Source organism: Phacochoerus africanus, chromosome 1 (genome assembly GCF_016906955.1).
Source record: "Phacochoerus africanus isolate WHEZ1 chromosome 1, ROS_Pafr_v1, whole genome shotgun sequence".
NCBI classification, from domain to species: Eukaryota; Metazoa; Chordata; class Mammalia; order Artiodactyla; family Suidae; genus Phacochoerus; species Phacochoerus africanus.
In genome coordinates, this window is record NC_062544.1 from 170,052,135 (window position 1) to 170,078,096 (window position 25,962).

The following is a 25,962-nucleotide window of genomic DNA, read 5'->3' on the forward strand; positions in this document are numbered from 1 at the left end:
GAGTCAGGGAAACAGCACCAGAAAGGGGAGAAAATAGCAAGTGTGCTTTCAGGCAAAATCCCACAGAAGGTAGTTTCTGCATGATCCCAACAGAGGACTCACTCTGGAATGGAAGTTACATGCCTACCTGTGATTGGCCAAAGGCCCTCTTGTAGGATGTAAATTCCTATGCATTTCTAGCTTTTTGTGTTTGTGATGTCTCTGTCAAATCTGTGAGGGTGTTGAAACGACAATGTGATTTTTTTATATATATGTAAAGTCTCAGGGAGTAAATTCAAATACAATGGAAATCAGAATTCTGTGGATATTTAGAATATTGAAGGCATTTGAACCAAAAAAAATATTTGCCTACAAAATTTTCTTTCTTTGTTTGTCTGCCAGAATGTTACATAAGCCTTTCCTCAGTACCACCCAAAGCCCTAAGTGAAAGGAACACACACAAATAATGACAAGATAAAGGCTCCAAGTGGAAATTCAATTGTATTTATTTTTCTTATACAGAATCAGAGAAGTAAAAACCAGTACCAAACTCCAGGTAAAATGGTTTGATCTGACTGACTGATTTTTCTGCATACTTTCTGTATGCATAGCAATCTAAATTAAAAATAAACACACATATGTCATACTACAAAAAGTAGAAATAATTTTTTTTAAATTAAAGTACTAACACATAAATGCTGTAGTGTGTTAGGGAAACAGTCTCTGTCAATCACCTATTTTCCCAATTAAGTTAATCTACAATTTCCTTTTAACAGCTTTTATTGTTCATGAATGTTGCATTCTCTCAATCCAGATAACCTTCCTCCACAGAGAGCTTTTCTCCCACGCTGGAGTCAGCAGTACCCCCAGGAGACTAAATGTTTTACGCTGTGTTGAATAGTCCATGAAAGAAATGGCATTTCACATCCTAAATACAATATCTTAAAAGAAAGAACTCTGAAATTATTTTTTATTTCAATTTTTAATATGCCTTTTCTCTGCAAAATTATTGGATAAAATGTTGACATCTATTGATTGACTTAGGACTAAAAAGACAAGATATTCTGGCAGTTGTTTTATAATAAGAAATATAGTATAAATAGCACCTTATCATGAATTCTGCAGGGCTTTAAACACAAACAATAATAGGAAATAGCCTTTAAAAAGTTGTTCTTACTTTAGATTTCTAGCTTTAGTGTTCTTTAACAAAGGCCATATTTTATGACCTTAAAAAAAAAAATTCTATCTGGCTTCATTTATTATTAGTAAACACATAGTCAAGGTCCATATTTAACTCTGGAAAAATATTTGTTATGTTCATTAATAAATGTTCCAACTAATTTCACTAAAAAAATTAATCTATTTTTCTAATGCCACAAGCTTACTAGGAAATTACGTCTAAAAACTGACAATAAAAATCATCGATGTTTTAACTACTTTAAAAAAAGAGGGATATGTTTCTTTTATGTTTAATAACCTGAAAATGAGTCTACAAAAATATTTTTTTAAAAATACAGTAACACTGCTCAGTTTTATTAGGTCCCTTGTTTTGGTGGGGTTATAAATTTTTTTGTTTGTTTTTTTGCTTTTTCTTAGAAAGAACGCACAAAGCTTTTTTGCAATTATTACTAACACGAGAGAAAAAGAAGTAGTGCTCCCTTCAATTTAGTAGCAACAGAAACATCTACCCCCATCTCTCTCAGGGCGCTTCGAGGAAGAGAGAAGGAGTCAGAGGAACAGAAACCATGGGTCCTTCAGGAAAAAAAAAAAAGTTACTTCATTGTGTTGGAAACAACCGTAGGTGTATGTTCTTGTCCGCCTACATACCTAATATTGGCACGGACTGGGCAACACCAGTCCTGCTCCTCCTTCTCCCACATAAAGTGCACCGAAGCCTGCTTTCCTTCCACAACAGAGTCTTTGGATACAAAGGTTGTAGGAGGAAATCGTTGCTTTGTTCCTTGGGGCACTTCTCAGACCTCCTGCTCGTCTTGCTTTAGGGGTACTCTGGCTTGTCTATTTCCATTTCACACCTGGCATCCTTTCCACTCTATTCCACTGCTTTTCTACTTCATCTCTGACCTTTACACTTGCCTTCTTTCCAACAAGATAAGATGAATTCTGCTCGTCTAGATCCTGGTAGATTGAAAAGGATCCCATGAAAGATCCCCAGCAAATCAGCCCCTTGGGAATGGGAAGGTTCCTCTCAGAGACCTGCAGTATTAATGTCTTTCCAAAAGAGATATTAAATTCATAGATTATAAATAATGTCAAAATATTAAACAGTTGAGGACTTCATTGGCAATGCAGGCAGAGCACACGCCCGGTGAACCCGATGCTCCCTCTCAGTCCTTAAAAGCTAATAAAAAATGGTTTTGGTTACATAAGAGGTATTGAGTACATATTTCAGGCCTTTTTATACCAACTGTAGCAAACAGGGTTAGGATAATATACTTAGGAATCAACTGTAATGACTTCAGAAACATGTCTCCACCATACACCCTCAGGTGGCATATTTTTACATGTCAGTCAGAGATCTGCTTCATCCTTCAAACAGTTTCATAGATAAAATGATTTTAAATACCTCAAATCTTGAAAGAAGCAAAACCGATCAAAGGCTTCAGCATTTAAAAAAGTGACAGCTTACTGTGTGTGCCATCAGGTTGAAAGCTATGTTGTCCTAATGTTTTTAGGATAGTTTCAAAAGGCAAAAATTCAGTTGCCACTGATTTATCAAAAACATTCGGCTGCCCTCTGTCATCAGCTACGAAATGATAGTGCTTGACAAAATAAACATCAAGGTCTAAGCTGCAATTTAAAAAAAAAAATCCAACTTGTAATTTTCAAAACTTCTGTCTAATAAATGTTCATAATGAGTACCAAACAGGTTTCTTTCATAAGATCTTAGAGTAGGAACTGTGACTAATGCTGCCGTTACTCTCCTGCTGAAAGGATTAGTTATTTAGATGCTGTGCAGTAAAATGAAGAAGGAGAAACTGCAATGGGACTGCATGCGCCTTTGTAAATACAAAGAAGAACTACCAGAACTAGCACGGATTCAATACTACATTGTATTCCAAACAGCAGAATTTTACTATCCGTACAATGATTTTTAAAGCTCAAGTTAAATATTTTTTTAAAGCATCTGGTACTAAGGTCATCAATACAGTTTTTGAAACTGTAAATCAGGTCTAATTTTGTGTACATTTCCTGGACCGAGCCGCCTGTCACTGCTTGTGGTCAGCTCTTCATGGTTTATAATTAATTGATGTATAAATTTCAACTAACACCCATAAAGCTTAGTCATGGGGCAGCAGAGAGAAAAGCAGAGAAGCAATTCTGCATAATTAACTCTGCAGAAACAATTCTGCTTAAGCCATCACAGGAATGCAGGCTTGCAGAAAATGAAACTAGAATGTTTATTTGGGTTGAACTTAAGTTACTGTCAATCAAATCCAGGCAATGATTAAACTGGCCACAAGGAAAGGAGGGAGCATGCGTCATGGAGGCAGAAAGCAGCACACCTGCAGACTTGCTCTGCTCCATCATGTTTTCCAAGAGGCCCAGGAAATGTCAGGTCACGGCTGCATCCAAGCTACAATGGTATTGATTACAGCCAGGTTAGAAAGGGCTCGCTTTTGTTCAGAGCAGACTCAACATCATTGAAGAGAGGGATCAGATCTTCAGACTCCAAAGTTCCTAGATCAACATTTGTTCCCGGAAGACAGTCAAGAAAATCAGGGAAACGGGTCTGCTGAGGATTGATGTTCATGGGTGTGGGTCCTGCATTTTCTCCTGTAACAGAATGAAACGAAACCATTTTAATTCCTTTTTCTAAGCTGTTGAAAGAGGGACAAACTCAAGTGGTAGCATAACTCTCTTTATTTCACCATGTCTACATTCCATCAGAAGATTTTATTGCTGCAGATCTAAACTATTTCATCTCTGTGCAAACCACAGCTGCCATGTTACTGAAACTGAGTTGGTGATGCTTCCCCACGAGAGATGCAGAGGTGCCAGGTGAATCTTTTTTTTTTTTTTTCCAGGTGAATCTTTTATTGTTCTGGGTGAGCATGGTCCAGAATGGGTAAGTCCAGGGAGACAGCAAAGGAGCAGGTGAAGGCACTGTGGATCTGACCTACGATGGGTGCCAAGAGTTGAGAGGCCGTGACTGCATAAAAGCCTTATCCCGGAGCTGTAATCCAACGATTTAACTGTAAGCTTAAATTTGTCCCTAACATCCCTCTTTATGTTCAAAGACAGCAGTGAGGAGTTTCTCTTAACCATGTCATTAAAAGGCTATCTTCATTGATAGCTCTAGGGATCATGTGGTGTAGGTCGCAGATGTGGCTCAGATCTGGTGTCGCTGTGGCTGTGGTGTAAGCCGGCAGCTACAGCTCTGATTCGACCCCCCTAGCCTGTGAACCTCCATATGCCATGTTTTCAGCCATAAAAAGATTTAAAAAAAAAAAGAACAAATAAATAAGTAAATAATAGTGGGACAGGCCAAAAAACAAAACAAAACAAAACAAAACAAAAAAAACAAAGCAATTCTTAAAAGGGTGTGGTTATCACAGAATATTCTAGAAGGTAGATAACTTCCCGGCCTTTTCTCTTGTTCTTCCCTCTACTCTATCCTCACACCACGTCCAGCTATTGTTTCCATGTGTATTTGGCAAAGGACGTGCTCAGCTGGCTGCTTCCCACTCGGCATGTGGTTAGGGTGAGGTCAGTGGGTCTACTAGAATTTTGCTAGTTACACTTGAGCTTTGCCCACTTCTCAGCTTTTCATCATCTCTACAATTAATCTCATATCTCCCCTTGAGAGGGTTTATGCCCACTTCCTATTAAGGCTTCAGAGATGTGACCCTAAATTCAATGGGCTAATACTCACTTAACCAGGTTAACCTGGTTAAGGCCAGCTTGTACATCACTTCATCCTTCTTCAAGGAGGAGAAAAAACTTGGTGCCCAGCTCTATGACCTCACGACCCCCTCACAACTCTATGAAGTGAGCACCTTACTCCCACTCTATAAGTGAGAAATCTGAGGCCCTGGGAGTTTATGTCACTCACCCAAAGTCACTGCTAAGAAGCAGAGAAGCAAAGGTCCAACCCAGTTGCCTGTCTGGCCAAGACCATGCTCTTTTCAGGACACCCTTTAATTCTACATGTTGGCTTCAAAACATCCCTCATTTATCCACTCAATGTCATTTTAAAAAGCCACAGAATAGCATTCATCCTTTTTATTTCTAACGCTTTTTCAGCTGCACCCACAGCATATGGAAGTTCCCAGGCCAGGGACCTATGCCACAGCCATGGCAACACCAGATCCTTGCTGTGCTGAGGATCAAACCCCCACCGCCTCAGAGACAACGCCAAATCCTTAACTTGCTTTGCTGCTCCACCTCAGGAACTCCTCAGCTTTTTTACTTTTTTATTTTTAAGCATCAAGCTTAGATTTAGATCTCCAGATCTTTTCTTATTTAACTTTGCTTTTTATCTTTACTGGTGTCCCAATGTTTAAAAGATGAAAGCAAACAATTATTAAACATAGGAAGGAGCCACTTCATTAGGCTGTTACAAAGAGGGCGAAATAAATCTCACACCGAAAAATAAAGAGAGAGATGAAGAAAGAGAGGGAGGGAGGCAGGAAGGGAGGGAGGAGGCTGAAGTAATAAATTGAAGAATAACAAAACAAACAGTTCAAACTATTCCTGTGTGACTCCTCACAAGACAGTCTGTGCAATTCTCTAAACACGTAGATGACAGCCCGCACAGAGAGCCGGGAACAGCTGCTCCAACGTTCTGGCCGAATTTGACTCTTGTATGACCCATCGTTTAGTTTCAGAGCACAAAGAACAGTCATGGAGGAGCGGAGGGTAACAAACAAGGGCACTCTGGACAACTGCACTGGGAGAGCAATGATTTGCATCACAGAATCATTTTCTTTCTTTTTTTTTTTTTGCTTTTTAGGGCCACACCCGCGGCATATGGAGGTTCCCAGGCTAGGGGTCCAATCAGAGCTGTAGCCTCTGGCCTATGCCACAGCCACGCATATGTGACCTACACCACAGCTCACCACAATGCCAGATCCGTAACCCACTGATCGAGGCCAGGGATCAAACCCGCAGCCTCATGGTTCCTAGTCAGATTCATTTCCATTGCCCCACAACGGGAACTCCTGCATCACAGAACCATTTTCTATCATCAGTGATGATGGAGGAGAAACTTGCATGAACAAGTCCAAATAGTTAACACGTTAGCTGTTATTTAATGTTTTTAAGTCCATTTTTAGTTTTTTTTTCCCCCCATTGGAGTATAGTTGATTTACAACATTGTGTTAGTTTCTGTTGTACAGCAAAGTGATTCAGTTTTATGCGTGTGTGTGTGTGTGTGTGTGTGTGTGTGTGTGTGTATACATACATTCTTTTTCAGATTCTTTCCCATTATATGTTATTTCAACATACCGAATATAGTTCCCTGGGCTATACAGTAGATCCTTGTTGTTAGCTGATATTTAATATTGGTTCTAGAATATCTTCTGGGAGTTGAGGACTTTGATAATTCAATCTAGATTTGGCTCTTAAAACCAAATTTGGAAGCCTCACTCCTGGAGAAATGGAGAAAAGGAGGCAACCAGGAAACCAGCTGAGGCAGGGCCAGGGACTATGTTAAATTTAATTGCTGTGGGAGAACACTGTTACCATGTTAGGACGTGGAGCTGACAATTTAGAATTCTCTGAATTGCTTAACTTTCCAAATGCCCGTGCCAATTGCTTCCCAAATGCAGTGAATGCATGAGAAAACTTGCATACTGGTGGCCCATACATCATAACCGAAAGCTAGAAAAGCACGAATATTCCATTATGGAAGAATGGCAAAGCAGAGAGTGGTATGTTAGTGCAATTGCGAGGAAATGGTTTTATGAAGCAAGGACAAGGGGGCGGGGAGGAGAAAGAAAAGAGAGCAGAAATTAAAATCTCATGCTCACATATAAAACTATATTTGTGTCCACTATGGAGAAAGGGCTAGAGTTTATTTACAGTGCCCAGGTTTAGGGGGCTTTCCAGCGGTCACTTTGTTGTTGTTGAGGTTAAATGCTTCTGGTTGGATTTTAGAATTGTGATGACTAAAGAGACGACTTAAAAGTGCAAGCCCGGAAGCTGCTGTTGTGGCTCAGTGGTAACCATCCTGACTAGGATCCATAACGACGCAGGTTCGATCCCTGGCCCCACTCAGTGGGTTAAGGACCTGGTGTTGCCGAAAGTTGTGGCGTAGGTTGCAGATTCGGCTCAGATGCGGTGTTGTTGTGGTGTAGGCTGGCAGTTGCAGCTCCAATTTGACCCGTAGCCTGGGAACTTCCATATGCCTCATGTGCGGCCCTAAAAAAAAAAAAAAAGTGCAAGCCTGGGAGTTCTCCTGTGGCACAGTGAGTTAAGGATCCAGCATTGTCACTGCAGCAGCTTGGGTCATGGCTGTGGCATGGACGTGGCCAAATAAAAAATAAATAATGGGTAAACCCATTATGAGCCCTCCTCACAGGCCCTGATCCTACCTGTGTCCATCTCATCCACGTTGCTGAGGAAGTCCTCTGGAGTCGTGGGGACACTGTAGCAGCCTAACCCCAGGCCACTGTCGGTGCTCTGCTCCCTTGAATGATATGGTCCCCTGTGGAGCAAAAAATGGAAAGAAATGTCAAAAATAGAATACAGTCACAAACAAATGCCATACGGTATCACTTTTACGTGGAATCTAAAATTTCGACACAAATGAACTTATCTACACAACAAAAACAGACTCATAGACATAGAGAATGGACTTGTGGTTGCCAAGGGGTGGGGTGAAGGTGGGGAGGGGAAGGATTGGGAGTTTGGAATTAGCAGATACAAACTATTATATATAGGATGAATAAACAACAAGGTCCTACTGTTCAGCAGGGAACTATATTCAATACCCTGTGATAAATCGTAATGGAAAAGAATATATATGTATAACTGAGTCACATGGCTGTATAGCAGAAACTAACACATTTTAAATCAACTATACTTCAACAATTTTTCTAACATGTAATGGATACACATCCATTTCCAAATAGTGGATACCACTGGGGGGGAATGAGGGAAAGAAATGGATTTCAGTAGTGGCAGGGATGAGATGAAATATTAATTTTAATACTTATTAAAAAAATAAGATCTATGGAAATGTGGTAAATCTGGGTGTTGGGTATATGGGTAAATCTTAAGTTATTCTTTATAATTTTATGTACATGTGAAGTATTTTTAAATCAGTCATTTAAAAACTCTTTTCCTTGATTATTTTGGTTACTTTTTGTTTTCATCTTTCTCTCTGTTTTTAATAACTTTCAAAATTTATTTGCTTATTTATCAGAAGTCTCTGCAAGGGCAAGAAAGACATAGGAAATAGAAAACTGCTCTTTACTTGGGTTTAAAAGGCTACAGTTAAGGTTGATTTCTTTTACTCATAAAGGTATTTCTGGCTAAATTATCTTTTTCTTCTATTCATATGTTTCATATTTTAAAACAATACCTATTTGTTTTAATTGATATTTAAATTGTGAGATAATAATTTTAGACTTGCAGAGAAGATGTAACAAAAGTACAGAGTCTCTGTGCATCCCGTACCCAGCTTCTTGAAGGACATGGTGCTTAACCATAGCATAATGATCAACATCAGGGGCTGACAGTGTATAATACCATTAACTAAACTACAGATCTCAGTCACATTTCACCAGACGCATCAACTCAAGTTGTTTTGCTCCATATTTGCCATATAACATACTTTTATCGCCCTATTGGCTATGTAAAACCACAAGATTCCTCTAAATAATTACAGCATAACACAGAGAACTGTATCCTATCTCTTGTGCTAGAATATGATGGAAGATAATATGAGAAAAAGAATGTATATACACATATGACTGGGTCACTTTGCTGTATAGCAGAAATTGACACAACACTGTAAATCAATTATACTTTAGTAAATAAATACATAACAAATGCTGGAGAGGATGTGGAGAAAAGGGTACCCTCCTTCACTGTTGATGGGAATGTAAATTGGTACAACCACTATGGAAAACAGTATGGAGGTACCTTAGAAAACTAAATACAGAACTACCATATGACCCAGAAATCCCGTTCCTGGGCATATATCTGGACAAAACTTTCATTGAAAAAGATACATGCACCCATATGTTCATCACAGCACTATTCACAATAGCCAAGACATGGAAACAACCTAAATGTCCATTGACAGATGAATGGATTAAGAAGATGTGGTACATACATACAATGGAATACTACTCAGTCATAAAAAAGAACAAAATAATGCCATTTGCAGCAACATGGATGGAACTAGAGGTTCTCATAGTGAAGTAAGTCACAAAGAGAAAGACAAATACCATACAATATTACTTATATATGGAATCTAAAATATGGCATAAATGAACCTAACTAAAAAAACAAAAAAAAAAGCACTCATGGACATGGAGAACAGACTTGTGGTTGCCAAAAGGGAAGGGGAGGGAGTGGGATGGACTGGGATTCTGGGGTTAGTAGATTCAAACTATTGCATCTGGAGTGGATAAGCAATAAGATCCTGCTGTATAGCCCAGGGAACTATTATCTAGTCACTTGTGGGAACATGATGGAGGATAATGTGAGAAAAAGAATATATATAATTGACTGGGTCGCTTTGTTGTACAGTAGAAATTGACAGAACATTGTAAATCAACTATAATAAAAAATTTAAATAAATATATATCTATAAATAACTACTACATGATACTAACCCACTGAAGTCATAATTCCATCCTCATTTTCAAGTTACTGATTAGGGGTTTACTCCATTTCATAGCACCAATTTTTGAATTTGAGATTTAAAAAGGTAGATGACTTCTTCCTCTGTTTTCTTTTTTTTTTTTTTGCCTACTGACCCCAACCTCCATCCAAAATCCCTAACTTCATACAACATAAACAAAGCTTTGTTACACTCTAAACCACACAATAAAGAAAGCAAAAATAAGTCACCCCAAGTGTTGACTTACCCATTGAGGAAAGGATCTGAGCTATTGTTAGTGATGGACCTCATGTCCGGGGTCATGGCGGGTGGGTTGACGGCAGCTTGAACTGTGGGCAGAGTCTCGGCTTCCATGGGGAGCTGTCTACAGAGGGCGGCTTCCTACAGAAATACGACAGTCAGAGGGAGAGGTGACAGTTATTCACTCATTGTCACAAGGATGGGAGCAAATGATGCTTTGCATAAAAACTTTTCACCAAACAGAAAAGCACTTTATCCCCCATAGGTCAAAATAATCAGGAAATCATTAGTGTTATTCCTCTGAAGAAAGTCCTACCAGCATGTCACTTTCTCACAGTCACAAAGTTAATGAGAAACTCATGTAATATCTGCCCTTGAGGCACTTAGTTAGCAAGTGTCCAACCCATCCAATTGTTTAAATATTCAAATCATATAAAGACACTTTCTCAGAGACAAGGCTATTTTTATCCCAGGTGCTCAGATCATAAATCTAAGTCAATCAAAACAACTGGACTCCTTTAGACTGGCAGGTGCATTCTGGTTTTTGCCACTTACAGGCCAGTAAAGCTGTGAAATTAGAGTTCAGGCTCTGCCTTAAATCACATCTGGCAGTTTTATGTCAATAATCGGGAGAGCAAAAACAATCAGTTAAAAGCTTTGTTAGTCAATCAGTTTTTCTCTTTGACTAATTATTTTGCTGACTAAAATGGCTGGAGCTTGGGGAACCATGCAGATGCAATCCAAATCCCACTGACAACCATTTGATAGCATATGGATTTCATCAGAAAAAAATTAAAACACAAGCATCACTTTTTTTTTTTTTTAGTTGGCATGCATTACTGTGCCAAGGAAAGTCAATCCAAAAGGTTACTAATTTGACTGCAATTACTTTCTTGAGATATAACCTCCAGGAAATTTCTTCCATTTTGACAAATATGACCAGACATAAAATTCCTTTCAAATGTGCTGCCGTTTCCACAGTGATACTTTTGTATATTTATCCTTGTTCCCCTGACCAAAGTTAGGCCTTTCCCATATTTATGCCTATTAGTTTCCCACTACCCAGGCTGAAGTCATTGCTCTCACCATCCCTCAAACCCCAAAACCATGGCTACCATGGCAAGCAGAATATTTAGGCATCTGAGTTACAGTGCCTGTTTAAAGCTCTTCCAGCGCTTGCATGCTATGATTTTAGAGAGAAACTGCTGTCTAGACAAGTCTAGTGAAGTCATCGGCTATAAAAGCTTTCGGTTACTAGAGTTCAGGAGTTATGGTAGCATGACTCTTATAGACCGTGAGAGGCCTGGTTGATAAGAAACTGCACTGCTGACTTATACAGAAATAAATACTCTTGTCTAGAAAGGGCTTCTAGTTCACTTATGCTCATCCAAATGGCAAATGATCAAATACTTAACTAACAAATTTTATCCAGTAATCTATAAAAAGCAAACCAAAAAATGGAGATTTTTTAAGGGGGAATTTTAGTCCGTAATCTCAACTTTGGAAGTATCTTCTGAATAAATCCAGAATAAATGAATTATTTCCCGATAGCTGTTTTTATATGGTAGGCAGTGTGCGTTAGAAACTTTATCTTCCAGCCAAAGCTTACATGGAGGCCTCATACACAAAAATAACAAGGACTGGAGCTGGCATGAGGGTACAGAGCCCACCAACTCCTCAAACACACTCAGCTACACAAACCACAGTCGAAAATAGCTGGTCAATGATATAATTCCTAGTCCTTTATAAACTGTATCTACAAAGATCTTTGGGCAATAACCATCATTGTCAAAAAAAAAAAAATCAACTAGAATGTCCCAGTTCTCCAACTATTCTGAATAAATGTGGGTTTAGCTCTTAATGGATACCCGTTTAAACGACCTGAAGAGATTGATGCATTTCTTTATACGTGATACAATTTTATCATCATATATCCTAAAAGCACTAGTTGAATTTGCAATTTCCAGGTAGTATGAATTTACACACAATAAGAATCATTTTTGGAACTCCATTGGATATATATATATATATATATATATATATATATATATATATACACACACACACACGTGCACACACACGCACACACAAAACACACAATGCATATGAACTATGTCATCTGTAGTGACATAATATGAAAATAAAATGTTCAACTTAAAAGAAAAATGTGAGAACACAGATACAAAATATATAGTTTTAAAATTTCCCCTTCATTTAAATTACTTCTGGAATAGTTCAAATAGATACAACATGCATTTTAAAAAGAATGCTTGTGTATAGCTAAATATACAAATAAAATTCAAAAGTCCTATTTATAATAACCAAAGCTGGAAGAGCCATTACTATATCAGGGAACATTTCACAGTGCTGCCATTTCACATCTGTTCCTGCTATTTTAAATGAAAGATAACTGAAGTTCCATTCTTCACCATAATGTTGTTTCCCTAACTCTTGAGGACTTGACCCTGAACATCACAGAAGGCAATGCCACGTTCTGCCTGTAGGGGGCTCACAGTATCCTTTTCACCTTCAAATGACTAACACATAAGCGAGAATACAGAAAGAGTGTTGAATATACTTGAAGACTCACTTTGAAATATAAATTAAGCCAGTCTGAGAAAATTTCTCGAGGGGGGGGCAACACTTTCTCCGAGATTATTCTAAGGTTTTTCTTGGGTCACAGTAGGCACTGTGAAGATTAGGCTGGCCCCTAGCTCTAAACCCATCTGCTCCCTATCCCACCTGGATGATGGCCCAGAAGCCTGCCTGACAGCCCTGTCTTCTCTTTTGTCTTGAACATGCTCCCCGCATCCCCTCACTCCCCTCCACTGTTCCTCACTTCCAGCTCCAACTGTTCCTTCTACTTGGAACATAATCCTCAGATCTTCCTAGCGTTCCCTCCCTCACTGATGTCTGTCTCTACAGCTGCCATCTCTTCGGCGGTTCTTCATAGCAACTAATGGATTTATTGCCTATCTTTCTCTTTAGAATGTAAGCTTCAGGAGGAAAAGGATCTTATTTGTCAGGTTGACTCCTATATCCCCACTGTGTGTAACAACCCAGGCACATATGTACTTGATAAATACTTGCTCAGTGAAGAAGCAATGAATCCACTGGGATTCAAGTGGAAATATTTTACATTGTAATTAATAATAAAAGAAAAAATTAACTAAGAACATTCAGTTCTCAGCTCCAACCACAAATATGAGTAAAACAACAGTCAATTTTATACATCCCAACTAGTCAGGCTCAAACTCCATCCTAGTGAAATGACCCCACTGTGTTTTTCCTACTCCCAACACAGAAGATGAACAGGAGGGCAGAGTGGTCAGAAACAGGGATTCCAGGGCCAGATGCTTGGATTTGAATCCTGGCCAGGCCATCTCCCAGCCAGTTATCTAACTTCTTTGTTCCTCATTTGTAAATTGGGGATAATAATAGCATCCACCAAGTAGGGTAGCTGTGGTGCACTCGTACATGAGATCACTTAATAAATGTTAACTAAATATTATGATTATTATCATCTCTTGCCTTGTAGTCCAATCCCAGAAAACAAAAATAAACAATCTTAAAAGTCATACTATCACATGGAACTAATCCACTTTACATGGTTTGACACTTCTTCCTGGTCAACTTTCACCTTGAAAGGATTAAACCAAATGTAAAACTCACCATGAGTCAGCAAGGCTAAGAAAATTACTACTACAACTTCTTCTTCTAACAAAGAGAGGTTTTGTAAACCTTTTTGTATAGCGTAAAATTCATTTTTTAGTATAAATGGAGAATGGTGAGAAGTTTCATTTCACTCAATTATATTTCATAATATAATAGTCCCATATTTAGAATTTTTTAAATTGTAGCCTTTTTAGAAGGAAAATAGTTGCCTATTTTTGTTCATAAATTGAAGAAGAAAAGCAGTACAAAACCTAAGCCTTGAAAATAAAAGAATTGGGAGTTCCCTGGTGTTCTAGTGGTTAGGAATCAGTGCTTCCACCACTGTGGCCCTGGCTCAGTCCACTAGTCTGGGAACTGAGATCCCACATCAAGTTGCTGAATCCTTAAGCCAAGAAAACAAGAAGAGGAAGAAGAAGAAGAAGAAATGAAAGGAAGGAAGGAAAGGAGGAAGAGAGGAAGGTCACTAACATGTCCTCATCCAAACAAGAGAGGATTTGTATTAAAACAAACAAACACACTAAACTTAGGTATAAAATTAAGCCTCGGACTCAGTATGATTTGGCTGCCACATGACATCTGCTGCCCTTGCAGGGGCAGTTATGAAAGGCAAACACCTGACTTTAGTTTGAGCAAGATGTGGCAGACAAGACTGCTGGAACTAAAACAGCTAAAGCAAAGACCAATGCCAGGGGCACTGGACTAAGTAAACTGACATGGAAACAGGGGGACAGTTGAACAAGGCTGGTCCAAAACAGGACTCAGGCCTCCAAACACCATGCTCCCTCCGCAGCTCCCCCTACTCCAAGCAGGATAACATGCTAAGCTGGAGACACATCTGAGCCCCTGGGTCTGTCTCATCTCCCACCTCCACTCCAGTTCAGCAAGTCTGTTCACAGATCCTTTCCCAGGGTCCCTTCCACCCCCACCCACCCTGTCCTTCTGAAAAAGTCTTCAGTTTCTTGGACTTCTCAGTGCTTTGGGTCCCTCTTCATTGAGCCATAACTCTCCAACCCAAAGGGGGTTCTGACACCTTTTCCAGCAAGCCGTCCCTGACAACCGTAACCACAGCAAACCATTACCTTCCCCTCTCCCAGCCCTGAAGTCCAAAATAAACGTGTCCAGCTGGAGTCTGAAACTCCACATCTCACAGTACACTCCTCATCTAGCCACAAAGCAGCCCTTCCTACTAACTTCAAGCTTCCTCCTTATGCCATCACCACCTATCCCAGCTCCAAATCTCAGTCAGCTGTCTCTCTCAGCTCCCACGACGCATTCATGTGCACCTGTATTTATATTTTTAAAAATACCACGGAGATTACCAGGTGCCAGGTACTGTTCTCGGCAGCAGGAATACAGCCATAAACAACACAGACAGCATCCTGCCTCACTGAGGATTCTAGAGGGGAGACAGACTGTAATAAAAAAAAATGCTGGAGGAGTTCCCATCGTGGCTCAGTGGTTAATGAATTCGACTAAGAACCAGGAGGTTGCGGGTTCGATCCCGGCCTTGCTCAGTGGGTTAAGGATCTGGCGTTGCCGTGAGCTGTGGTATAGGTCACAGACGCGGGTCAGATCCCGCATTGCTGTGGCTCTGGCATAGGCTTGGCAGCTACAGCTCCCATTAGACCCCTAACCTGGGAACCTCCATATGCCGCAGGTGTGGCCCTAGAAAAGGCAAAAAAAAAAAAAAAAGGGCCATTCTTTGTGGGATCCCTCTCCCTGATGTGTACATGCTCCAGACCTCCTTTTCAATCCACGTAGTCCACACTGCTTCTCTAGAGCTACCAACCAACCTGCCCGCCTCTAGTCAACTTCCCCGTGCAAAGCGGCCTCCCATGTTCTACACTTTGTCACAGTATTTTACAGAGTCGCCAGAGGAGAAAAATAAGGATGGGGAGAGGTCAGGGTGTCATGTCCTAGGAAGATACAAGGGGACTATTTCATTTTTTTTTATATATATTTTATTTTTTGGTCTTTTTAGGGCTGCACCCAAGGCGTATGGAGAGTCTCGGGCTAGGGGTTGACTCAGAGCTGTAGCCGCCAGCCTACATCACAGCCACAACAACGCCAGATCCAAGCCGAATCTGCAAACTACACCACCTCTCACAGCAACGCCAGATCCTTAACCCGCCAAGCAAGGCCAGGGATCGAACCTGCGTCCTCATGGATACTAGTTAGATTCGTTTCCACTGAGCCACGACAGGAACTTACAAAGGGACTGTTTTAAAAGAGACTTGAGTGGGCACATCACAGCTCCTCAACTACTAATGGACTGTCACATGAAGAAGGACGATGCCTTCTATTCCAGAGGGAAGCTTTCTAGTTAGTAGTCTATTGAGTGGTAGAACTGGCTTCTCCATTCTCTGAGCTACTGGCCACTGGAATTTTCAAGAAGTTGTTGAGGGTTAAATGTTACTGGACATGATCAAGGCTTGGCACAGTGTCCCTGGAATTGGAATGATGCAAGCTTAAGTCCCAGCTCAGCTACTCCCAAGCTATAACATCTTGGACTACATTTTTAAACTTTCTTGACAGTTCGCTCATCTGGAAAAAAAAAAAAAAAAGTGGTTTGGAGTTCCCTTGTAGCTCAGTGGGTTAAGGATCTGGCATTGTTACTGCTGCGGCACAGGTTTGATCCCAGGCTCAGGAACTTCCATGTGCTGAAGGCATAAAGAAAAAGAAAAGTGGCTTATAAAACACATCTTGCTGGACTGTTAATAGAATGTTTTAGGAGGCAGAGATATTAGCTAATACTTGCATGTCACTTACTACTTATGAAGCACTGTCCTAAGTGCTTTAACCTGCTATTTCATTTCATCCTTGTGACAACCCAGTTGTCTCCATTTTATGGACGAGGAAACTGAGGCACAGAGAGCTAAGCAACTTTCCCAGGATCTGGCCCCGGTTCTCACAGTCCCTCTGCAAATAGTGGCAGAGAGAGGAGAGCCAAGGTTGAGGTTGGCAGACCTCAAATTTTCGGCCTTTTCACCTACTGTCTGTAGGAACTGGGCAAGTTATTTCAGTTCTCTGAGTCTGTTTTCCCAGCCAAAAAAAGGAAATAACAACCCCCCTCCTTCCGGCAGTTTAGGATCTAATGAAGTGGCCTGTTTCACTATCCTGAACACGTTTTCTCCCTCTGAATTGGAAAAGAGATTGAGCTGGATGGATCCTCTGATCCTTTTCAATGTATATGGGTGGAGCTAGTGTCCTGGGAACTCGCAAGCACATCTAGCAAAGTTCCAAGTTCAGATCTTAAAGGCCAGTTTCAGAAAGATCTGGAAAGATGTCCCTGGTAACCCCACCCCTACACTCCTCCACCACAACTTTATTTTTTCTCTACATCCAAGCTGGGGGTGGAAAGACGGATGCAAATAAAGGCGAGAGACTGTCTTTCAGAGTTTTCGGTCCTCCATCTAGCTCCCGGAAACAAATAATTATATGAGGGTTAAAAAACACCCTCCCTTAGGGGCTGGGGGAGGGGGTAGTGTGTAAAATAGCTGGGGCGAGGGGGGGGGGGGCATTGAGGGGGGTGAAAGACAAAAACCGATTTGTAAGAGGAAGGTGTCCCTGGAAGCAAACGACAAACCTCCCTTCCTTCCAGCTCCCCACTGGCCTGCAGCCTGCCTGTGGAATAAATCAACAGAGGAGGTGAGAAAGCAAACAGCAGTGAAAGCATCCTGCAGCCCAGTCCGTCCTGGGCTGAGGGAGCACCTCCCACCAGCCAGCTCTGGCCCTTCCTGGAATGTACTTCAAAGAGAAAGACAATAACCTCTTCTGAGGGTGCTTTGCTTGATTTAAACGTGTGTGGCCAGGGGTTCTACAAAAATGGAAGATTGGATTGTTTTCATTATAAAGGGTGGGGTGAACAGAAACAAATGGGGAAAAAAAGACAATATTTTGAAATCCTAACATTAAAATAGTTACTCTGGTGCAGAGAAGTTGCTCTGTGCCAAAACCCCAAGGGACTTGAGAGGCAGAATGCTGAATTATTTACCTTCTTTATAGGAAAAAAAAAAAAATCCCAATGTAAATTTCTTTTTAACTCTGGGCCAAGGGATTCTAGAAATTCACTGTCACATTTCCTGGAGCCTCCCTTTTGCAAATACTTCATCACACAGGCTCAGCTGCTAGATTCAGATTATCACCATGAAATGACAGTTGAAACTCTGACATTTGGAGAAAGACATTTTGTTGAGTCCTTAAGCATTATCCATGGTCTGTTTGATGCTCTTTTAATTCAGGATGCATACAGCCACCTTGTGTTATTCCATAATCTGTTATCCTTTAGAATCACATTAAGGAAAACATTATCTAATTTAGATATTCTTCTCATTACTTAACAAAAAAAAAGAATAGCTGCTCTTTTCATGCCTGGTGCAGCCATGGCTCGTGGTCCCAAGAAGCAGCTGAAGCACGTAGCAGCTCCAAAACACTGGCTGCTGGATAAACTGACTGGTGTGTTTGCTCCTCATCCATCTACTGATCCCCACAAGCTGAGGGAATGTCTCCCACTCTTTATTTTCCTAAGGAACAGACTTAAGTCTTCCTAACAGTAGATGAAGGAAAAAAGTCTGTATGCAGTGTTTCCTTAAGACTGATGGCAACGTCCCCACTGACATAACCTACCCTACTGGTTTTATGGATGTTATCAGCATAGACAAGACTGCAGAGAATCTGTCTGATCTACGACACCAAGGATGGGTTTGCTGTTCATTGTGTTACACCTGAGGAGGCCAGGTGGAATCCCTCATTTGGTGACCCAGATACTCGAACCCTCATCAAGGTGAATAACATCATTCAAATTGATTTGGAGACTGGCAAGATTACTGATTTCATCAAATTGGACGCTGGTAACCTTCACGTAGTTATTGGAGGCGCCAACCTAGGAAGAATTGGTTTGATCACCAACAGGGAGAGACATCCCGGTTCTTTTGATGTAATTCATGTGAAAGATGCCAATGGCAACAGCTTTGCCACCCTGCTCTCCAACATTTTTGTTATTTGCAAAAGCAACAAACCATGGATCTGTCTTCCCCCTAGAAAGGATATCCGCCATACCACTGCTGGGGAGAGAGACAAGAGACTGGTGGAGAAACAGAGCAGTGAATAAAATGATCTCTGAGGAGCTCTCGTCATGGCTCAGCAGAAACAAATCCGACTAGGAACCATGAGGAAGCAGGTTCGATCCCTGGCTCGCTCAGTGGGCTAAGGATCCGGTATTGCCGTGAGCTGTGGCATAGGGTCGCAGACTTGGCTCAGATCTGTCATTGCTGTGACTGTGATGTAGGCCAGCAGCTGTAGCTCTGATCCGACCCCTAGCCTGGGAACCTCCATATGCTGTGGGTGTGGCCCTAAAAAGACAAAAAAAAAAAAATCTCTAAGAGACGTGACTGGGAAAGTCTTTGTACTTAAAAAATAATCCTGCATAAAAAAATTAATGTAATTTTAAAAATAGCTGAATGGATTTGGAGATGGAATATTTCTTCATACCTCAGTGATCTTATCAAAATCAGGAAAAAAGAAGCTGCTTTTCCTTTGTGCACACTTGGTGAACCTCATTTTAAAAAGTGTATTTGTACTAATTACTCAGTCATAAAAAAGAATGAAATTTTTGCCATTTGCAACAGCATGAATGGTCCTTGAGGGCATTATGCTAAGTGAAATAAGTCAGACAAAGGCAAACACTGTGTGATATCGCTTCTATATAGAATCTAAGAAATACAACAAACTAGTGAATATAACAAAAAAGAAGCAGTCTCACAGATATAGAGAAGAAACTAGTGGTTACCAGTGGGAGGGGAGGGGAGGGAGGGTGAGATACAAACTACTGGATGTAAGATAGGCTCGAGGATGTACTGTACGAAATGCGGAATATAGCGAATATTTTACAATAACTGTAAATGGAAAGTAACCTTTAAAAATTGTATACAGAATTGTAGTAACCTATAAGGGAAAAGAACCTGAAAAAGAATCTTAAAAAGAATATAGCTGAATCACTGTGCTGTACACCTGAAACTAACACAACATTGTAAATCAACTATACTTCAGTAATTTTTAAAACATTGTAGAGAAAACAAATAAAAATTGAAAAATACATAAATAAAAATGAAAATGTGTTCTGGTTTATAACATCTTTCAAAGGGATCCTTTTAAAAAGAATTGGTATTTTTTTAGAAAATGGATTCTTTCTGGGACCTGTAGGCAAATAAAACACTGACAGCAGTTAGAATGAAAGCTCTAAGAGGGTAGGGACCAAGCCTAAATGCACTGCTGAGCATTTAGTGCCTACAGCATGTTGCACAAATAAATGAATGAACATAAATGGTCAGGCTACTTCAGAGGGAGCCACATTCTGGGTGGACAACATGACTGCTGACGAGCCCAGTCAACCCTGAAACCTAATTCCCTGAAATGCTTTTCTAAAAGGAAAACTATGGCCCCATGGGCTGAAGGAAACACTGAAACAGCTGCTATTTATGCTATGATATGACACTTTTTAACCTCTCTCAATAGCTATTCTTCACATGACAAAAAACAGACCTCAGAGCCTTCCCTGGACCAGAGCTGCTCACAGCCGGGTGTGTCCCTCCCTGGGGCCCTTGGTCAGGAATGGCTTCGAGAAGGCAGCCAGCTGGCCAGCCAGCCCCGGTAGTGGCTGTCAAGACCCTGAAATCCGTGAAACCTGCCAAAAGAATTCCAGGGCCTCCCGCCCAAACCCTCTCCCCTTGTCACTGTTGCCCTGGTAACCAGAGGCCAGGCTGAGTCAGCAGATTTGTTTGACAGGCTGCTTTCTCCTGTCCACTGGGCCCCAATTAAGGGACGGATGGGGGTAAAAGCAGTGCTGAGTCTGCCTGGGAGTAATAACGGTTTCTCAACAACGGGAGTGAAGGCTTCTCCACTTAAGGCTCTTCCCTGGGAGCTGACAGGAAGTCCTTGAGGTTATAATTATCTCTGAGGCAGAAGCACACCCCCAGCTTCATATTTAAATGAATAATACAGTGACAAACTCTGCTTAGATAGAGCCAAGAAGTCTGTTTTCCTGTCAAGGAATTTTTCTTTCAGAGAGGTAAATAGGGACTGCGAAGCCTGTTTCTCAATTTCTTACCAGTTACTAAAATTTTCCATTTCATTGGGTAAAGTTGTAAACATGCCCTTTATGATACTGAGCAAATATTGTGTTGATTTTTAAGCTGTAGCAGCAGAATATTCTATAGTCTTGTGGGCATGGTATCTTAAAATTTATGTCCAGCCTTGTTGTAGAAAGGATTCCAGGCAGCTTAGAATAGGTACGTCCAAACCCACAGGACAACTTCCATGGCTGCTACAGAATAAATATATGACTTCCCAGTATATTAAAAAAGAGAGAGAGAGAGAGATAACAAACCATACCATTTGGACAATTCTAAATTTTGATAAATACACAATACAGTTGTGAAACAGCCACCTCAGCCAAGCCACAGAACTGTGTCTAAGCAGGTGAGCCAAATATCACTTCTACTTCCCGTCCATTTCCCTGCTCCCACCCTGGTTTAAGTGCAAATAGTGTGGCTGATGTGAAAACCACCAAAAGAAAAAGAGGAAAAATAAAACAACAAAACTCCACCAAGGGGATACACATAATCCACACATGAACAATCCGACATCTTGGCAAATGCCCCAGAAAACTATCATCAAACACCCCAACACCATTTACCATATGGCCTCAAATAATATCTTTGACCGGGAGGAGCAGGCTGCTTCTAGATGGGAGAAAATATCTTCCAAGATTAAAAAAAAAAAAAAAAGTCTCTTTTAGGTCTTTTTTCCCTATATTCCATAATAAAGATAAAAAGACATCATAACCATCCATTTCATCTGGACTCCTCCCCTAACTACACACACACACACACACACACACACACACACACACACACACTCACTTAAAGCTGAACTATGTGAGCCTCTGCAAGCAAATCTGGACAGCATTTCTCCCTGAGGTCCTGTACACTGGAATTGACACTATGATGCAGCAAAATACTCCAAGTTCCACAGCCTCTAGGGATCAGCATTTAAGGAACTCGGTTGGTATTTCTGTAATATGAACCATCAATATTAACATTCTGGTTCAAAGGCACCTAATGGTTGGAATAAAGGAAACAATTTGGGGCACTTTTCTCCACCCCTTTTCAGAAATACTTTCTGTGGGAAAGGAGGAGGTGGGGCAAGAAAAAGAGAAACACAGAGGCAGAAACTGAGGAACAAGTCATTCTTTGCAGAATAGTCTTAGCTCTGTGGGGGAAAAAAAACCCTCATTAAAGCTCATTTGGATATAAAATTAAGAGAAAATATAACTGCTACTATAATACTGTTTAATTATTTGCTCTATATTGTAAAATAGGTAAAATATTCCAAATAGAATTATCCAAAGACGGAAACCCGTAACACAATTATTTCCTGCTAAGAAACATGATACTGTATATCTAAACGTAGTAAAAACAACTGTTACCCTGAAATAACCATGAAAGTTTAGACATAAATCCTCAGGGTGAAAAGCAGAACAACGGTTATATTACAAAACTGTAGTCCTCAAATTTAGAGGCGAGTTCAACAAAACAACAGAGCACAATTTAGATTCATATGCCCTCATTTTAAAAGGCTAGGTCTCAGGAATTCTTTTACTTCATCATGCTTTGTAAGCTTCATGCAGTACAGATACTTTATATTTTAGAATTTATTTGATGAGAAATACATTATTTACCTATGACAGTTGATGTATACTATGCATATTTTTGAAAGTATCAGATGTAACTAAAAGAAAAAAAAATAATGTTGACCCTAATACTCCCAGCCCCCTGTAAGAAAGCTTTCCAGAACAGTTAAAACTACTCATTTCCTCAAACATGAAGGGAAGCTACCCATGTCTCTTGCTTCATGTGACTTATAAAGCAAAGTCTGAAGAATTAAAACAATAAACTGAAGCCAGCATGATTTATGAGACCTGAGAGTATATGCTAAACTGTGTGTGATTGGGTCACTTTGCTATACACTGTAAAAAATTGAAGAAACACTGTAAATCAACTATACTTTAATAAAAGAAAAGAAAACATGTGCTATATTAGTTTACCAACAGAGAAGAGGATTCTGCTCTTGCAGAGACCAAGCCACTGATGCAGGGAGACAACTGTGGGTTCCCTCAGCAATTCCCTTTTATTTATTTCTTGAAGTGAGGCACTGAGACTGACCCACAGAGCACACACATTCTGCTGGTTGACCTACTGAGTAAATGAATGAAGCGAGTGTGGCACAAAAGTGTCTGATGAAAGCCCAGGAAGCTTTGCAGACGACTCTATCAGAGTCCATATGCAAAATATTTTCTTTTCTCATTTTTCTCAGTTTTCTTGAATTTTTTTTTTCATGCTCCATGGCAGATCAAAGACAGTTGCAAATTCTTTGTCATTTCTTCCACAGAACATCCCCTCTGCTATCTGTTCTAATTTGGGGACAGGTGGGGGGGGGAGCTCTGTAACTGCTTTGACCAAGAGAATATGGAAGAAGTGACTGGGGGCAGTTTTCAGAACCATGCCTGCCCTAAGACATTGGCAGCTTCCAATTCCTGACTCTTAGAACATTTTTCTGGGGGAGACCCAAGTTGCTATGAAGTATGTCCCCCTGCTGCAACCCCACCCTGCTCTGAAATTGCCATGATAGGGATGCCACGGGCAGATGTTCCATGGGTTAATGCCAGCTAAGCCCAGTGTTCCAGAAACCCTTACCATGGTTCCACTCAAGTAAACCCACCTTGGACCCTCCAGACCAACCCACCCATCAGTTGAACACCACCAAGTAACCTCAGACAATAACATGTACAGCAAAAGAACAGTCCAGATGAGCCCTGCCCCAATTCCTGACCACAAAGTTGGATGACATAATAAAATGGCTATTATTTAAAGCCATGAAGTTTGGGGATAATTCATTGCACAAGAATAAATAATTGGAACATATTCTTTCTCTCCTTCTAATGATGAGCAGTGAAAGCCAAAGGCAGCCATGCTAATACAGCAAGTCTTTGTGCTCATAAGTTTGGCTCTCAAGATAGTGCACATAGATACTGAGAGAAAACAGAAACTACTCAGCAAGTTTAGAGCAGGGCTTTGGACATTTTTTTTTTTTTTTGTCTTTTTAGGGCAGCACTTACATCCCATGGAGGTTCCCAGGCCAGGGGTCGAACTGGAGCTGTAGCTGCTGGCTCACACCACAGCCACAGCAACATGGGATCCAAGCCACATCTGCGACCTACACAACAGCTCAGAGAAATGCCCGATCCTTAACCACTGAGCGGGGCCAGGAATCAAACCCTCAACCTCATGAATACTATTCGGGTTCGTTAACCACTGAACCATGACAGGAACTCCTTTTATCTTTCTTTCTTTTCTTTTTTGAGGTGAGGGGGACTTTGGACTCTTAATGCTTCTAGATAAAGATTTACTCTGACGGCCAGCAGCTACCTACCCACTAGCCTTGGTACACACAGCCTCTACCAGGTACTTCTGAAGGCCATACCTGCCTCATGAGCTCCTCCTGGCGCATCCTAATCCTCTCTCTCTCCATCTGGATCCTCTGAAGCCGAAGTTTCTGCTGCTGCTGCTGTTGGGTGGTCAGCGCATTGGGCATATTCATGAGCCCTGCTGGCGGGTTCTGAGGAGGGTGGCTCTGCTGGCTCAGGGAACTGGGTGCCATCTGCTGCTGGTGATGATTCATCACTACAGGAGGGGAGAACACCAAGAGATTAACAATCAGCGACCACAGCTCCTTATCACAAAGAGACCATCAGAATGCTTTGTGCTTTGGAGTATAGATTCCTGAGATTCCTTCCAAAGCACATCCCTGTGAATTATTACTGTTTAAGTAATAATTACCTTAATTCAATTTATGGAGGCTCGGATACTGGCCCCCTCTCCTGACTCATTTAGTCACAGCTTCTGTGCCCTATTAAAAAAAAATCTGTTTCACACCTTGCCTGTGTCTAGAGGACATTTTTAAGCCTTTCATAGAACACAGTGGTCATAAGTAAATACCACAAAGGTAACCACTGCGTAAGAGATAATTTCACCAGGACATCTGGGCATGTGTGTATGTTCTCAGACAACCTTATGGTAGAGCTAAGGAGGATATGTGATCATTGGCAGGTGGGGGGTATAAAATAATATTTAGGATGGATGAGGGAATGGACAAGTAACATGTAAAACAGCACCTAGTTCAAGGACCTTTACAAAAGGAGAAGTCCTTTAATGCTTTGTTTAAAAAGGGTGCCCCAAAGCAATTATTCAGTGAGAAATTATAGTGAACAATTAGAGAAACATTTAGTGAGAATTATTAGTGAGAAAGAAATTATATAAAAATGCAGTGTTTGTGATTAGATAAAGCCACAAGAAATATTTTAAACTTTTTAAGGATTTCCTTTTTGCATTTATCAACATTTAAAATTTAACCACGTTTGGAGTGGATAAGCAATGAGATCCTGCTCTATAGCACTAGGAACTATATCTAGTTACTTGTGATGGAGCATGATGGAGGATAATGTGAGAAAAAGAATGTATATATGTATGTATGACTGGGTCACTTTGCTGTACTGTAGAAAACTGACAGAACACTGTAAACAAACTATAATGGAAAAAGTAAAAATCATTAAAAAAATTTTAGCATACAGTACTCACTTTAGAAAAAAATTTTAAATCCTTTAATAAATTCTGTAATTGCTATTCCCCCAGGGGGGAAAAAAAAAGTGCTAGTTTTTCTCAAACAGTTTACCAGTCAAATTTGCTTAACTTTTGCCTTGGTAATATTCTGTCATAAAGAAAACCATGCTTTTCAGCCTATTTGCTCTCAGGTCAGGACCAAAGGCAACAATGCGTAATTTTATATATCACTTCATTTCTGAGAAAAAACCCTCTCAACTTTGCTATGTTTGGTATCATTACCAATGAAAGATAAAATTATTGGCATATTTTACCTAAAGTTCAAAGTTAAACATTTTATCAATCTCTGGCTGGGGAACTTCCATATGCTGCGGGTGCAGCCATAAATTTTTTTTAAAAAGTTAAATATTTCATATCTTCAGTTTGTTATGGACATTATGTGCAAACATATTTTATAAATAAACTTTCTGGAGTTCCCTAGTGACTTGGGGGTTTAAAGATCTGGTGTTGCCACTGCTGTGGCTCTGGTTAGAGCTGAGGCACAGGTTTGATCCCTGGCCCAGAAACTTCTGCATG

The 25,962-nt window shown here is 40.5% G+C and overlaps 1 protein-coding gene and 1 pseudogene across 1 annotated transcript in view; one reads left to right on the forward strand and one right to left on the reverse strand.

Moving 5' to 3' along the window:
- Positions 1-467: 467 nt before the first annotated feature.
- The window catches only part of WWTR1 (WW domain containing transcription regulator 1), a 147,853-nt gene continuing 122,358 nt past the window's right edge, over positions 468-25,962 (reverse strand). The window contains exons 4-7 of the mRNA XM_047784445.1: positions 24,251-24,450; positions 10,044-10,177; positions 7,536-7,648; positions 468-3,774 (exon numbers count right to left, since the gene is read on the reverse strand). Of these exons, the coding sequence (XP_047640401.1) occupies positions 3,590-3,774; positions 7,536-7,648; positions 10,044-10,177; positions 24,251-24,450 (632 nt within the window). The 3' untranslated portion in view covers positions 468-3,589. The remainder of the gene's footprint in view (positions 3,775-7,535; positions 7,649-10,043; positions 10,178-24,250; positions 24,451-25,962) is intronic.
- On the forward strand, positions 18,094-18,836 carry LOC125129598 (40S ribosomal protein S4, X isoform-like; annotated as a pseudogene).